The following is a 17,626-nucleotide window of genomic DNA, read 5'->3' as shown; positions in this document are numbered from 1 at the left end:
TTAACGGTTGTGAGGATTAGTTACCTTTTAGACTGGACATGGTGAGTTGATGTTGCTAAAAAATGCCTTTAAGATAATGAAGACGCCGTTATCAACAGCTCACTGAGTTTGAGTGAGGTTGTGTAATAGGGCTCTGAGAAGCTGGAAGTTCCTTACACGATATTGCAGAAAGACTTTGCAGGAATGTAGCTACAGTACACAATTGCTGGCAGTGGTGATCATGGGAAGGTATGGTCACAGTAAGGCTGGTGGTTACAAAGCACTAGTGAGAGGGAAGACCATTGTGCGTGGCGTATGGCTGAGGGGTATCGTACTGTGTCCGCAGCAGTTGGCACCAACGTGACACAACAAACTTACAAATTGGTTACTCCAAGGACAGTTCTGAGACAGATGCCGTGCAGCGTGCATTCAACCAACCCCAAACCATCACCATTTGCATCTTCAATGGTGTCAGGCAAGAGTTCATTGGAGGACAGAGTGGAAGCCTGTTGTATTTTCTGATGAAAACTGGTGCCAGTGATGATGATGTGTTGATTAGGAGGTAGTCAGGTGAGCGTCTGCAACCAACCTGTCTGCGTCCTAGACACACTAGACCTGTGCCGTATTTCGTATGACAGCAGGAGCACTCTTGTGATTGTCTCACTTACCCTGACTACCAATTTGTACAGCAGTCTGGTGATTTGAACTGTTGTGCTGCCGTTCATAAACAGCATTCCAGGGGGTGTTTTCCAACAGATATTACTGCATACCGCTGTTGCAACCCAACATGTTGCATTGGCCTGCTCAAATACGAGATCTGCCTCCTTTTGAACACACATGGGAAATCAGCAGATAAAAACACCAGCATGATCCGCAAGTAGCATTGACCGTCCTTGTATTGACTGACCAAGTGCTGTGGGCGTGGGACTCCTACAAACTGACTTCCAGCTCCTGTTTGATGCAATGCATGCATGTTTGCGCACTTGCATTCAACATTCTCATGGCTACGCCGATTATTAATGTACTGCTATTTCACATTTGCAATGGCTTTTCTCGCACTTACATTAACCTGTGATGTTGCAGCTTTAATCACTTAAATGTGTTACCTGGACATAGGTACTCCTGAAACTTCATTACTTTACATTAATTTTTCTTGGTGTTGGGATTTTTTTCGTCAGTGTAGTTGAAAATATACTGAAATAATTTCCTGTGACAATATACAGAATTATTCTACTTTCGTACAATTATTTGTAAGTAACACTGACACTTTCCTGACAGTGAGCTCATAGCTGGAATGAAGATTGATAGAACAAAGAAACCTAGCCCATACGGTGCAGAAGAGACGAGCCGTGCACACCAGGTTAGGAGGATACTTGGGCAGCAGCCACCACAACAGCCACCAGCAGAACCTCTTCGACGTACACGTGATACAGGCTTGACACAACCGTGAGTATGTAACATGTTTTTCTCCCAGTAAAATTAGATCTGAATTAATAGCACAGGGTAAAGAATTTTTATTAGAAGTTTAAAACCATTTGGTTGCAGGCCAACATGAAATAATGTATCTAGGTTAGAAATACTTTCAAGTCACTGCCTACGCATAGTACTGCTTTCTGTGTAAGTCCAACTGGATTCAGAACCACATCTCCATCTCAGCCTTGGACATATCTCTACTTCATTTTATCACCGGCATTCAGCCATGAGACATGTTGCCATTAATATCGATGTACTTACTACATGTAACACAAAGCTCTTCCCAATACATAGACTGAATACTTCACAGCAATATGGACGGGTAAAATTGTGTCATATTGCTGATATTTCGCTAGGTAACTTCCCCTTTGCAATTTAAATTCATGGAGCGGGGAGGGGGGAGCCTGCATCAGTGTGGATAAGAGAGCATTCTGGTGCACACACTACACCTTGTGGACCCCAGGGCAACCTGCCAGTCAAAAATACCACCAGAATTTGATAGATAATACCCAGCAATAAACAAAGAAAGAATTGGCACTCGTTTGATCACTTTCTTGGTTTGCCAGGGACCTAGGTGGATCCATGCAAAATGTAAACAGAACCCGCCATCTCTGTTTATAAGGGCATATGCCATCCATGTAATTTCAGTAGATTCCCCTAGAACATTGTTCTGATAAAAGTAAATGCAAAAAGCTTGTTACTGGAGTACTCCATGGGATGGCCAGTATTGAGACAGTGAAATGAAATTGGAAACGTAAAGTCATTTGTAAGAAAGGTGAATGGCCGAATTCAGTTTATTGGGAGAATTCGAGGAAAGTTTTGCTCACCTATAAATACAGAACACGTGCGATCCATTCTAGATTACTGCTCAAGTGTTTGCAATCCCCTCCATGTCACATTAAGGGAAGACATTAGAACAGTTCAGAGCCACATTGCTAGATTTGTTACCAGTAGGTTCAACAACACATAAGTATCATAGAAATAAAGTAGGAATTTCCGAAAGGAAGAAGGCATTCCTTTATGAAACACAATTAAAGAAGTTTCAAGAGCCAGTATTTGTAAAAGACTGCAGAATGACCCTCCTTCCTCTAACATATGTCATATAAGCACAGCTAAGACCAGGTAAGAAAAATCACAGCTCTTTGAGAAGCGTATAGACAGTAGCTTTTTTCTTGCTCAATCTGCGAGTGGAACAGGAAACATATTGACTATACTCTGTTCATCATAAGAATAAGCCTGATGTAAACATTAAACATTATGCCATGTATTCTTCCGCATTTGCTTTAATCTCATTGGATTTCGTTTCATGTGGAGCGGAAGCCAAGCTGTGGCCAAAACAGTCAAGTACGATCATAAGGAAATGTTGTATGCTGTGTTACATGCACATAGACTGAACAATAATGCAGGACAACAGCTCTACCAGTGCATTCAACTTGGACAACAATGGCCAGCAAGTGGTCAAACTAACCTGCAGTGATGTGAGAAGTTGCAGTTCAAATGTAAAAAGAGACGAGCAAAGAAATAATATTCGGAGAAACTCCAGGACTACCGTGCGCTTCTTAGGTGACCAGACAGAAAGCATGAATTGCACTCATTTTCACCTTACATTGTATTCTAATTACAAACAAGTGGGATGAAAATTTCTAACTTAAACACAGGGTAATTTTTCTGAGCGAGTTGTGTGAAATGCAAAACCATACCGCAGGGATTTCACAGTACTGTTGAACACTGAAGCCACTGAAAGTATTAATTACAGTCAGTCGTCTGGTAATCTCTTAGCTCCTTCCTTATCCAAATCCGAGAAATACATTTCAGTTCTGGAAGTGTCACCTGCTATGTTGATAATGAGCTTATCAACAAGAGAATCCACAAAGCCAACCAGGCACTGCATTGTCTCTTCTTCTTTTATGATGAGCCGTTCTATATCCCGCCAGCATTCGGCAGTAATATGTGAGAAAGGTGCATGCGTTAGTTCCAGTACGTCTGGCAGCTTAACAGTCTTGTTACTTCTCAGGCCAAATCCCGCAGCTTGTCTCCAGATCAGTTCTGTTAGGTTAATACTGTAATGGTACAGTAGCAAATGTAAAGATGCAGCATTTGTATAATGTGATGAGCTCAATGTTGTGAAAATAATTGTTTTCATGTTTCTATGATACTTATCTACCTCTGTGGTATAAAACAATGGACATAGTCCAAATAAAGAGAAATTGATTTTTCATTTTTGCCTTAAAAAATCAAATTGTTTTTTTTTTTTTTTTTTTTTTTTAAGCAACTTTTATGAACGGTCTTTCATAAAAGTCGATAATTAAGAATTTTTTATTTGAAATGAAAACAGGAATTTCATGTCCAATATTTAATTATAAACAACAAGACGTGCATTATTCGTAAAAAATGATGATGAGTTTTGTAATTATGAGATGTAGGTATTTCAAATCGAGCAAGGGGAAAAAAAATGGTACAAGGAAGATTTGAACCAACAAACCATTAACTGTAATTGGTTATCATTGCGCTACACTACCGACTGCACTACATGGACCATGTTGGTTCGTAAACCAACTGCACATAGTCGCTGGGTAAACTTCAGAGCCAATTATCTCTGTAAATTTATGAGAAACATTAAGAACAGGTTTATTCTTACAATGAATGGATTATAACAGTGTGTATGCTGACATGGAAATATTATTTCTATTACTTTCACTTATATGTCTCATTCAGTTTTAATGGTTGCCTTATAGTGTCATTTGCATTTTGTGTGTAATATGGTGTATGTAAAATCTGTGACTTTGCACCTGATTTGAGATAGTACACAGCAGTTTTTTTTTTAATGAAACAGTTGATTATTACAGGCGTGTGGAACGTGTTGACCTCTTTGGAGCCGAGCCTTTGGGAATCTTCAAAGTAGATGCAACCAAAACAGCTCAACCGAGCTTTGATTTGGAAACATGGACAAAACTGCAACAGCGAGAACTGAGACTTGCTGTGCTGCACCCACCAAAGAACATTTTTGAGGAAATGATCCTGTGGACAGAACAAGGCAAACTTTGGAAATTTCCAATTGACAATGAGCAAGGTATCAACATGTATCACTCATCTGTAATGGTGTTTTATCCCTGCATAACGTTATTTGTCTTGCCCCCCCCCCCCCTTTCTCAATAACATAATTTGTAAAAATATGTCTGTCTGGCTGTGAATTTTCTTTTATGATAGCTATTCCACTGATGATTAACCCAAAGATGCATCATACTTTCAAAATGTAACTGGAAGTCATAAGGGATATGAAGATAATAGAAATGGTTTACTGCTTTGGAATTGTTTTACAAGTGTTTGCCTTTGCTGAGTCTAGCAATTGAGTAATGTGAATTATGTCTCATTACTAGTGTCTTAATTTATGAAAGTTTTATTGACAGTGTGCCATCATGCGGCAGCTGATTTCTGCTCTTTGTTCCCTTATTGACAAGGAACGACAACAGTGTAGAAGTCCATCTCTTAGCCACCCACCTCCTCCAGAACACACACACTTTTTTTCCTGTTTCCATCCTGATTTGCATCAATGAATACAAAGAATTAGCTGCAGCAGAAAGTGGTTACAACACTTTCAAACACACTATACTGGCAGCAGAATTTGTCTGGATTTCTTTGGGCTAGTCCTCCATAGTATATCTTTAATTTTTGTATACAAACAAATCTTTACGAAGAATTATAAATTATGTTGCAGAAAACATGTAATATAGGTTATGGACTGATAAGGCAGTAATACTCATTGCTGGGGATGATAGGAATTTACACAATCTGATTTACTATCGTCTCCTGTATTGGCTGTAGAGAGCCTTGATAAATAATAATATTTTTGGATTTCAGGACTGGAAGATGAAGCAAAAGTACCATTTACAGACCATGTTTTTCTGGAGCATTACCTGGAACCATGGTGTCCAAAGAGGGGTCCTGTACGTCACTTTATGGAACTTGTGTGTGTTGGACTGTCCAAGAACAGTTTTGTAACTGCTGAAGAGAAGCGTAAACACATTGAATGGTACCGAGACTACTTTGCCAGCAAAAAGGACCTCCTTGAAGAAGTTGGTGCTCTTGGGTGAAGGTCTATGTTCAGAAGTATTTTTACACTCGATATTCTGTTACAGAAATTATAATAAACAATCTTAATTAAAGATAGATTAAAAAAGCAATGGCTTTTCTATAAATGTATATTTAGATTATTTTTGCAACTTATTTTCTGTTTAGAAGAATTTCTGTATCCCAAATTACTTCAGGGACACTCTTAAGAGTAGGAAAGAATACTGAAAGAATACTAAAAGGAATTACAGACAGCAGCTGCCAACGCCAGTGTTGGTTTTAACACCATGCTTTGCTAGCCATGGGCTTAGCCACAGATAAATCACACTGACAGAGAAAGTCCTAGTTTTGACTGGAGATCAACCCTTCAATCTTTGGATTATGAACTGACTCAACTAAGCCACAAATGAAAATGGTAAAAATAAATCACATTTTATTTAGTGAAATTGTATTTTGTGTGTGATGTAATAATCTTCATGTGCTAGAGGTCTGTGCAAGTTACAAAATGGCTGTGCAGAGAGGGGTGGAAAATTCTCTGTGATGTTGCCAGATTGTGATCTCTGTCTCTGTGCCACACCACACACTGCACCTGTACTCTCCCCTGGCAACTGGGTTGCTCTACATGGGGGCAGTTGTTTCTACTTCTGAGAATCTTTCTTAAAATTTGTACACTTACTAAACAATAGTTTTGCTCGTTAACATTTGCTTTACATCACCCAGCATGAACCTGCAATGTATTACACTCACCATACTGCATGAAGACAAAAATCTATTCTTAATGTTTCTCATGCATACCAAAGCACACACTACAAACAAATGTGGCAGAATGACACACAATGTGGTACAGTGTCCCAGTACCTGGATTCTTATCTGCACATTATTCTGTGTAAAGTGGGATTTTCTGTATAAACACAAACATCATTTCCATTATAGTGACTACTTCTCTTCGTGTCCTCTTCCCAGTTCTACTTTAATTTCATCAATTTTTCTATTGTTGTGTCTATCTTCTCCCTACAAGACTGAGACAAAGCACTTATTTTTACCACATTCTTCACTATGAGGAAGTTAGTACCTTGTACAATAAGCAGTATGTCATTGCTGTCCTCATAATATGAAGATATTTAAGACAATTATTTAGTGTCTACTTACCCAAAATGACACCTGGCTCCGTCTGTGCCTTCACCCCTCCTAATTTACAAAAAATGGTTCAAATGGCTCTGAACACTATGGGACTTAACATCTGATGTCATCAGTCCCCTAGAACTTAGAACTACTTAAACCTAACTAATCTAATACATCACACACATCCATGCCCGAGGCAGGATTCTAACCTGCGACCATAGCAGTCGCGCAGTTCCAGACTGAAGCGCCTAGAACTGCTCGGCCACCACGGCCAGCCCTAATTTACATTGATCAACCAGAACATAAGACAACCTACCTAATAGCCGTTATGTCCAGCTTCGGCACCACATCTGTGCACACAAGTCACCTAATTTCCATAAATTCCAGAGAGGAGGGCAATGAGCTCTGACACCACATTCAGTCACATCCCAGATGTGTTCATTTAGGTTCAGATCTGGTGAGGGGGGACCAGCACATCAATTGGTATTTGCCACCCCTGTGTTCCTTGAACCACTCCATCACGGTGCCTTGCACGAGCTCCACTGGACCCATGGATGCCCACGTAGATGATCCCCAGGGCATAATGGAGCCACCACCAGCTTGTCTCCGTCCCGCAGTCCAGGTGTAAAGGAGCTGTTCCCCTGGAGGACGATGGATCCACACCCTCCCATTGGCATGAACAAATTATTGGGATTTACCAGTCCATGAAATGCTCTGCCAACGTCCAGATGGTCATGTGCTCGTTTCAGTTGTAGTTGCCGATGTTGTGGTGTTAACAATGGCACATACATTGGTTGTCAGCTGAGGAGGCCCATTGTTAGGAGTGTTAAGTACCCTGTGTGTTCACACACACTTGTACTTTGCCCAGTATTAAATTGTGATGTTAATTCCATTACAGTTTGCTGCCTGTCCTGTTTTACCAGTCCGCCCAGCTTATGACATCCAACATCTGTAATGAGGGTCGGCCATCCAACCTCATGACATCTGGAAATGGTTTCACCTTGGTTTCATCACATGTTGAATACACTCTCCACAACATTCCTCAAACACCCGACAAGTCATGCAGTTTCCGAAATGCTTGTGTAGGGCCTCCGGGCCATCACAATGTGCCCTCAGTCAAAACCAAATAGATCACGCACCTTCCCCATTCTACATACAAACAACACACTCACTGATACTACAAGCACCATGCATTTGTGTGGCTAGCAGTCACTCTTTGCCAAGTGATGCTTCTATTGCCAGGACGGGTTTATATCGAAGTAGGTCGGTGGCCATAATGATCTGTCTGATCAATGTATACAGATAAAAGATGTGAAGATCAATAGATGTCCGGCAAACGGAATAATATGTTAAAACTTGTGTATTTCATTTACATCTACAGATATGTTTCAGTGTTGTATGATTACGAGGGGCAGTCAATAAATAATGCTCCGTGGCACTCATTATGAAGAATGTCTGCACAACTGAATTTTTGGTTGTGGAAAAATAAATTGTGGTGAACATCCATAAACATTTCTGTGCAGTGTATAGTAATCACGCAACTGATAGGAGTACTGATGGGCAATGTATAAACAGCGTTAATGTGTAAGTAAGTGCAGAAACTGAATTCCAGAACTGGCCATATTCAGGATATTCTGTTACAGACACTCCTCCAAGCATGATGAATTGCACAAACGCCATTATTCTTGCAGACCAGCACATCACAACTAGACAGTTGGCTCCACAGCTGTCAGTGAGGGTTAGAGGCCCGTGTGCACAGATTTGACACTCTTGGATGTTCAAAGGTGTGTCCAAGATGGGTTCTATGAAAGCTCAGAACAGAACATGAGATTCTAATAAAAGCCATATAGTCGGATCTGTTAGAGCAGTGTGAGGCCAATGGAGGGGCCTCTGTCTTTGGTGTTACTTTAGCTTCAACATGCCATTATGATAAAACTACTGCTAGGTTGCAGCGGTAATAGGAAAAACAAGGCAGTCGATGCAAATTGTTCCAGACCAAGCCAATACATGATGGAGTGGCCCAGTCACCACCTTTTCTTGTGCCACTTATAACTCAATCTCATCTTTTTGTATGTATTTCTGATGTACTGTATTCAGCAACAATATCAAACATCAACCTTTTGTATTCAAACACTCACTCTTGAAGAATACGCTTGGTCATAATCGAGGAAACGTCACCCAATTCCAGCCAGAGGACTCTTATTGGTTGGTGACTTGTCAAGTCACCCAACAGCCTGTGCAACCACCACACCACACTAACACACGCAAAATGAGCTCGCCTACTGAATGTGTGGGGAGAGTGGCCCCTCAGCAACAGGAGTGCAGGTAGGGGTGAAAGCCATTTGTGAAGTGATGAAAAATATACTTTTTGTGCAGATGATGTGCTATGACAGAGATGTCACATGGAAATAGAACAAGGGTTTTGTGATAGCACATTTTAAAGACTTTAGTGTTCAAATCTAACATGATAAAGTTGCAACAACTACATACACTACTTATATGTATACTTTGCACTGCACAAACCACACACTGCAGATCGTAAGGATTGGCAGCAGTGATAGAGGGCATGAAGCAAAACTGTAGTGCTTGAGCTTTCTTTCAAATTTGCATTTTACACAGCGTACAGAAAGTAACTAAGCCAACTTCTAATAAGCTCATAATATTACCTGGGGACACAGCGTACAGAAAGTAACTGAGCCAACTTCTAATAAGCTTATAATATCAACTGTGGAAGAATCTCATTTTTTAACATCTGTTTCTCTCATCAAACCTAAAATAACACTTTAATGGTGGTAAACATCTGAAGTGTGTCTCGTAAGAAAAGCATTAAACAGTAACAGCAATGGTGACAAGGTGTCATTATGCAGAAGTCCGCATTTATTCATGTGGTTTTAGCACTTAGCTGCTGTGATGTTTTTGGTTTAATTTAACATGTTCATCAATTTTTGCTTTTTTTCTGTGTGAGCACAAAGGATGAACTCTCAAAAAAAACTTTTGTGTAAATGTAGTATTGTATATTTAATTTCCTTCACATAGACAGATTTTATTCAAAGTATTTGAGAGGACTGCGATTTTTAATCGTATATGCCAATTACGTGTTTTTGCTCATATTTTGTGGGGTTTGAACATTTTCCTCAGTGTTGTGTTTTTTAAGTCCAGGCTGCATGAAAAAGGAAAATAGGGTTTCACTGTACTACTAAAAAGGCCCTATTCATTTTTTCTCTAGCACTAATAGTTTCCTTGTTGCAGGGGATGGAAAAATCGCAGATTATTAAGAATATGGTTTAAATGTTACAGTGTACTGTTAAATGAAGTGGGTTAAGAACAACTATTAAATATGATTGCTGCATATTAAACACAATAGAACCATAATAGGGGATAAATTGTGTTCTGGGGGTGTAATCACAGAGTACGGAAGTAAGTAGAGAGGCCTTTCCTGTTTCAAAGGATGGTGGAAGGCTTGTGTCCAGACTCCCACCCCCACCCCTTTGGTACCTAGAGCACCTAGTGCAGCACTAGTCACACTGCTGTTTTCTCTCTGTGTATGTGTTTACTCACTTTTTCATTTCACCTTTCTACTGAGTTTGCTTTAGATTTGTTAGTTTTCAAGTTAATTATAACTTGTTCATTTTACAATTGCTGATGGCAGAATGTGGAACTAAACTTTGTTTACATACACATGGGACCAAAGGCATCTGACAATACTCAGAAGTACACAACTGGTGCATGCACCTCGGTATTATACAGTCATTTTATAGTCATACTGCATTACTACTTCTGCGTATTCTTGGCATCTGCTGAAATGGATAGTCATCGCACAAATATGCATTATCTAAGAGTTCGCTCAGGTGGAAAAGTGTTGGTAAATAATGTAGTTCAGTTCTGTCAAGAAGAAAAACCTAAAGGTCTGCAAAATTTTAAAGAATTAAAATTACGATATTTCTTAGAACAATAAGAGAAAATAGGGTGCGAAAAAACCTAAAACTGTGATCTGAGCCCCAATTCCATTTGTTAGATCATAAAACAACAGTTTTATCTTAATTTCAATGCTTCTTTTAGAAGAATGTAATAGCAGTTGCTTTAGTTATTAGACAGTAACACCAGCTATATTTTATTTATTTTTTCATTTCCTATACTTTCTGTAGAATATATTAAAAAAGAAAGTACTGTTGTCTCATACACGCACAGCTGCATTGTTCAACCATAAAACAAGTTTTATTTTCCTATCATCCATTTCAATTGTTGTTCTGCAAATGTGTTAACAGAATGTACTGTTTGCTGCACTTATGCCAAGTACAGCTCTGGAACCATGTTGCATTTTGACTGAGTGTAGTTATATCCCTTATGTGTCATTCGAAACAACCAATAGCAGACCATGTCAACATTTCACAACATGCTTTGCTAAAACGGCAGTTGCATTGTTAACAGGTAATACATAAACAAGCGAATAAATTCAATAATATAGGAAGTACTGTTTCCTGAAACTGGGCAGCATAGACTGAAAAAACATACAATCGGCATCATGAGCTGATGACTTCTGGTGTCTTTTCATTTCATTAAGGTTTTCTTTCACTTCCAGCTTCGTTTTGTATTGGCATCATACGAGAAAGAAGAACCTGAGGTAGATCCGCATTTCACACAGCAGGAGACAATAGCTGCGTGTTTGGGACATAACTGCCAACCTCATTGCAGAGAATCTTCAACATATCTCATATTTTCACAAGAACAGAAAGAGGTTTCATTCTCCTCCCACCATTAAAAACAATTTTGATATGTTAGCTACATTTTGTATGCAGCAGCCTATGTCTTAAAACTCACCAAACATAAACTGCCCAGGGACTACACTTTTCATTTCAAACTTTTCAAAATATGTGCGGTGCTGTACTTTGAAGTATCACAATAACTAAGGGGTATAATGAAAGAAAAACAACCTCATTATCAAGCTGAAATGTGTGTGACTACAAGATGTGGAAAAAATATATTTTCTTCCCACATAGTTTCCCCAAAATCGAATGAGAAAGGCTGCAAAGCGGAGAACACATGCGTATCCCAAACAGTGGCCTTTTTTTTTTTTGGGGGGGGGGGGGGGGGCGGGCACATAGGATGACCTGTGATTTCACTTCCCCATGCATCGTGTGATACATGTTGCTTGGAGCGACCGGCACCTCAGTTGTTGTGGGTGCCCACTGGCCTCTTTATTTGCTTCTATGCTATGTGGATGTAATAGTGGAGAAGGGAAAGAGGCAAGGAAGATCGGTAGATTGTGGTCATGCAATTCCCTATTTCATAGTTCTGCAAACTGAAGATGAGCAGGTGATTCCCCACTCTATCAATTCCACTCTGTCACAAGAAGCAACTACAGGATGTTTCACAAAGTTATACCGATCCGCCACAGCCTGGCTTATGAAACACTGGAGACCCACAGAAATGCCAGGGGAGGGGGGGGGTTATTTTCCACAAAGATGTGAGTTACTAATAATACTAACACAAGAAAAACATGTAGACAGAATATACATAAATCTCTGCACACTTTTCTACCATGCAAGAGAGGAAATTGATTCTAAGTTATCCTGTACGGCAGCTTCCTGCCCAGTCAACTTACGTGAGTGGAAAAAATAAGTTCAATGAGCAGCATTTGTTTATACAGTGGAGTTATTTTCAACCTACTAAATGAATACTTACTTGCAAGTCTTAAGAGAACTTTCATATAAAATATGTTTATACACAATGGCCTGAGAAATGTAAAATTTGTAAATGTGATGATGATGTCGGTGACCTATGTGGTGTCGGTGGGAAAGGGATTGGATTGGTAAATGTAGCACCTTGCTGCTGTCTTATCATTGACAGCGAATTGTAAATCTGTGTAATTGTGTTGCACTCACTTCATGGTAAATTAATGAGTGACCAGAAAGTTACTGCATTTTATCTTGCCATTGTGTTACTGCAGGAATTGCTGGCATTTGTTGAGTGGGCTTCACTAATGAGCCACTTACTACACATCCACTTTATATCTTTCCAAGATGAGTGTAAATATATCTGGGACTGACCATGTGCAAATTTGGAACAGTAATCTGCTGTAATGCATTGCTTATGGTGAAATGTCTTAAGTTCTATAACGTCTAGATGACCTATTTCTGTTGCAACAGGAGATAATTTAAGCCACTGGGCCTCTTCAAATGTGGGGAGAGCTAAGGTTGCAGTGATGTATTTGATACTCCTCACACTGTGAAAAGTATTCCAGCCAGTGAAATTGACAATGTCTAATAATATTGACAGCATGTTAACTCGGGGCAGGCTCTTCAGTGTGGTACACGGGTGACAGCTTCAGCTGTTGAGCTCCTTTATATAACAACTCGTCCAACATCTGCAAATACATACTCACTTAAGAAACTGAAAATAACTCTATGATTTAATTGCAAGCTCAAGTTATTACCTACTCACATAAGTGAACTGGATAGGAAATGATACAGAGGTATAGTCCGTCTACAAAATGAAAACTGAACAGTTCTCTGGTGGAGGAAGTTGCCTTTCCTGGAAGAATGCTACAGCTGCAGTACACAATGACTAAGAATCAATTTGCCCTCTAGCAGTGTATCCCTATGCAATTTTTTGCATAAGTATGCATCATGTGCAAGTCTAGAACAGTAACTCAAACATGTATTTCATGTAGTGTTGATGTGCACTTTGTGAAAAATAATTTGTGCACTGTGTCACTAGTGATTCATACAGCATGCTGTGGAGGGTCAGTAGAACTTGTGAAACGTCATTTAGTTGCTTCTTGTGGCATACTGGTGTATATACAAGTGGTGAATCATCTGCTACAGTTTGCAGACCTACAAAGAAGGGAACTGCATGACCAGTACCTTCCCTCAGACGTCAACCTTCCACCTCCACGTCCATTGCCCTCTTACATCCCCCACAACACGATTTATGCCTTAATAAGCTCTATTGCACTTATATGTGGTACACACATTTAATACAAGTTCTTGACCCACTTCATTTAACAAACTGTAACTTTTTATAATTAAAACACTATTTTTAATAATTTGTGATCACCCCTTGAAAGAAACCATTAACACTAGAGGAAAAAATGAATATGATCTTTTTGGGGGAAATTATTGTATTTTAATTTTGTACTGGGAAACATTTTTGGTAGAACCCACAGTTTTAGATTATTCAAGGAAAACATCAAACATTAACTTTAAACATCCCTATTTCACCTTTTTTGGTCTTCATTGACTGGGCTACGTGTTACATATACGCAGATGTGCAACTGAAATAGAGATGGCTGCCATGTGGGAGAAAGAGTGCTCCTACTGTGTTAGCATGGAATAGCTCATTATAGGATGTGACCACAATTTCACTCATCTTTGACTAATCCATCTTATTAGTACAGAGAATCAAAGACCAAATCTTGATCTTGTGGCAGAACATATGAGAATTGTCTATCATGAACAACTCAGTTCAGGCACTAAACAATAAAAAGTCCAGGTTGGAATTCAAAAATATTATGAAATAGATTGCTATTCACCATAAAGTTGACATGTTGAGTTTCATACAAGCATGACACAAAGTTTCCAGCCAAAGCCTTCTTCAGAAAAAGAAAAAAAAGTAAGCAAGCACACCATACGCGTATGTGACCACTATCTCTGGCCAGCTGACTGGAGCAGCCGGAGAGAGTGGTTTTCTTTCTTTCCTTTGTGTGTGTGTGTGTGTGTGTGTGTGTGTGTGTGTGTGTGTGTGTGTGTTGGTCGTTTGTTCGTTTGTTTGTTTCCTTTTTCTGAAGAAGGCTTTGGCCAAAAGCTCAATGTATGACAGTCATTCCATTGTGTCTGTCTATAACTCAGTGCATCATCTTTATGGTGACTATTAATCTATTCTTTTCATAACATTATCAGTTCAGGACCTGTGGCTCTGTACACAAACCTTGAGGGTGTGGAGCTAGATGGCACAATTGTTTTCATATTGGAAGGAAGGAGGGCAAGTTACTCAGGTGCAATGTTGAGAAAGGCCCACCTGTGTGTGAATGGGAAAAGAGAGCACATGACTCTGAGAACTTTGGTTGTATTTCTCACAAAGCATGCCTCATGAAACTGCCAACATTGTCAATGCTCTCCTCACATCATCGTTCTGTGAGAGTTATATGGAGGTTGGCCCTCTCTTCACTTTGAATTGCATGCTAGCAATCTGTTAGGCCTGTAATGTCAAACAAAACATGAGGGAAATTCAACCATTTTATTCATTTGGCACAAGTAGAAGAGGATTTTAGTGAATGCAATACTTGCATATATTCATGGCATTAAAGAGTGAATCATAGGCTCAAGAATATTTCAGGAAAATACCACAAGATAAAAATGTGAATGTTTTCTCTGTAGTAACCTTATGTAATTACTTCCTTACCTATGTATTTCAGTTTTGGAATTGTTTAGGAAACAAAGCCTTTCCCACTTACCTCCTCATCTTTACTTTGTCTGTCCTATCACCTCAGACTGGCGGCGGAGCAGTTCTACTGTATTTGACCTCCTAGTCTTTCTGATGTATCATCTTGTCCTCGCAACCTATCCTCTTTTTTTTCTTCCTGAAAAAAGAACTAACACATCTGGAAACTACTTTCATGTACTTCTGTCAGAAAAACCCAGCCCTGAGAGCACAAAGGTGGTGGGGGCTGATTCAATGTTCTTCCTTGGATTTAAGCTTTTGGACAACCTTGTTTATGTGCCTTTCTAAACTTCTGAATGCTTCAGCTATATAGCGAGTGGTTACCTTTACTCCTTCCATATTTACAAAAATTCAGGTCCTGGCTGGGAAAGGAAAGGGGTTAAAACACACACAGGCTGACTTTATCCTTCACCAGCATAAATTTGGCAGTGTAGATGCTTTTTGAAGTGTTTGTCAAAGAAAAATTCATATTTTCTTGTTTCTGAAATTTATTTTATTCAAACATAACTTAAAAAGAAAAAAAATACACATTTGAGAAACTATCACAGCATTATATTACAATATATCAACTCTCTCCCAGACCTTTCATCAGTCTGTATGATATGATTTTCTTTATATTAGCATTCACATTTGGTAGGGCAATCATCTTGCGGACAGAATGCTGAAAGAGAAACATCAATTACATTATATTTCTAAATAAGTTGCAGACTGCATAAAGCACAAAAGTGTGTGCGTGCAGGGGCGGCGGTAGAGTTTAACTGTGTTTGCTCTTTTCTTTATATTAGGAATGTAATTTTACCTGCATGCATAATGTCAAAGTAAAATTTTCATATCAAAAGAGAGAATATTTTCTTACACTATATGTTACAAGGTCATGCCGAACAGTAATGCCTCCAAATTTTTTACTTGAAAACTCTTAAAGCTTTTCCAATAAAAATGTTTGTAATATTCTATTTCTTTATTTTTCATGTCTACATATTTGTAGCCCTGTCGCTTGAGAGCTCTGAATTGTTGCATTTAACATGGCAGTTAGTAACATAACTGCTGCTGTGTGTGAGAAAGAATGCGCTGTAATTGAGTTTTGAATCCAAAAAGTTTGCTTACACATGTAGCAACCTCTCCTTCAGCAGGATAATGCAAGACCAGTCATGAGTACTGCAGCAATCCAGCGTCTTTGCCATCAGTCATCCTCTGTACAGTCCTGATTTGGCCGCATTCGATTTTCACCTGTTTCTAAGGATTTCACTTTGATAGTTATGAAGTGGCGCAAGCACAGATGAGAGAGTGACACCATCAATAAAACCAAAATTATACAGCGACAGCACTGGCAAACTGATCTCTCATTGGGACAAGTTTAGAATGTTAGCCATGTGGGGTTGTTAGATCCACAATTGGGCGACTCCTCAAGTGGCAGATAGTGGCAAGGTTCCCAGATATGGGTGGTATTGGGGAAATGAAATACCCAGGGTGGACCAAATACTGCCTTGGTCCTAAACCCATTTTTGACAATTTTCTGGCATGCTGCGGCTAGCAGTCAGCATCTCTTCACCAAGTTGATGCAGCTGCTACAAATAAGCCTTGAGCCTCAACAAACAAGTTTTTAACACTTGTGGTCTCCAACAACATCAACTTGAAAAAAATCGTGATGGGACAACAGGAAAAAATCCACTACCCCAGGTCCCAGTACGTATACTGGACTTTCCTGGTCATCCGATTCTTTGGGATTGGGAACATCATGAGAAGGAGAAGAGTTGGAGCTTCTCAACACCTCTTAGCAATCATTATACTGTCACACACAAATATGTTGGTCAAGGGCAAACTCTAATATGTTACAACTGTTCTGGAAAAACTTCTGCACCCCACCCTACACCCACCCTCCTACCACTACCTACACCAGCCCTGTAACTGTCAAAACATATACTATCAACGGGAGAGCCACCAGTGTCATATTCCAGCTGTTATGTAAACACTGTTCAGCCTTTTATGTCAGTGTGACTACCACCAAGATATCAGTTAGGATGAATGAGCATAAGCAGAGGGTGTATACTGGCAACACACAATGCCCTATTGCAGAGCATGCTCTACAGCATGACAATCGTGAGCTCGGTGCCTGTTTTACCACATGCACCATCTGGATTCTTCCCCTTTCTCACAACTCTTCAGGAGGGAACTAGCAGTACACGTACTTGGCCTCGATTTACTTTAATTTCTTCCGTCTCAGCATTTCTTCGCAGTAACTATTACTTTCTTCACTCTGTTCTAGTTTTCTATATCTTTCATTGTCTATTTTTCGCTGCCTGCCGCCACCACTCCCCCCCCCCCCCCCCCATCTCTGTTATGTACAATAAACTTTTGTTCACTCTATTAACTTGTACATGATGTTTTAACAGTAACCTCTGTCTTGCATATTACTCTGTCTTCCACCTTTTTCAAATTTCATCCATTGCAGTCCCCAACAATCAGTCTTTCCTTCTCATCCTGTGCGGTAAGTCTCCCCTAACCAGTGGTTCTGGATGACTTTTCCAAAATCTCCTCCTTCAACCCT

General features: G+C 39.6%; 2 protein-coding genes across 4 annotated transcripts in view; one reads left to right on the top strand and one right to left on the bottom strand.

Moving 5' to 3' along the window:
* The window catches only part of LOC124780939 (28S ribosomal protein S31, mitochondrial), a 250,757-nt gene extending 245,105 nt beyond the window's left edge, over window positions 1-5,652 (top strand). For all 3 annotated transcript variants that reach the window (XM_047253819.1, XM_047253817.1, XM_047253818.1), the window contains exons 6-8: window positions 1,258-1,425; window positions 4,299-4,522; window positions 5,311-5,652. In XM_047253819.1, coding sequence (XP_047109775.1) covers window positions 1,258-1,425; window positions 4,299-4,522; window positions 5,311-5,543 — 625 coding nt within the window. In that variant the 3' untranslated portion in view covers window positions 5,544-5,652. The remainder of the gene's footprint in view (window positions 1-1,257; window positions 1,426-4,298; window positions 4,523-5,310) is intronic.
* A 9,985-nt stretch (window positions 5,653-15,637) lies between these two features.
* Window positions 15,638-17,626, bottom strand: part of LOC124780923 (probable ATP-dependent RNA helicase DDX28) — a 95,648-nt gene continuing 93,659 nt past the window's right edge. Inside the window, exon 12 of the mRNA XM_047253816.1 lies at window positions 15,638-15,742. Coding sequence (XP_047109772.1) covers window positions 15,647-15,742 — 96 coding nt within the window. The 3' untranslated portion in view covers window positions 15,638-15,646. The remainder of the gene's footprint in view (window positions 15,743-17,626) is intronic.

This window comes from Schistocerca piceifrons, chromosome 1, assembly GCF_021461385.2.
Source record: "Schistocerca piceifrons isolate TAMUIC-IGC-003096 chromosome 1, iqSchPice1.1, whole genome shotgun sequence".
Lineage (NCBI taxonomy): Eukaryota > Metazoa > Arthropoda > Insecta > Orthoptera > Acrididae > Schistocerca > Schistocerca piceifrons.
The sequence above is the reverse complement of the archived record's forward strand: the minus strand, read 5'-3'. Positions and strand labels throughout refer to the sequence as shown.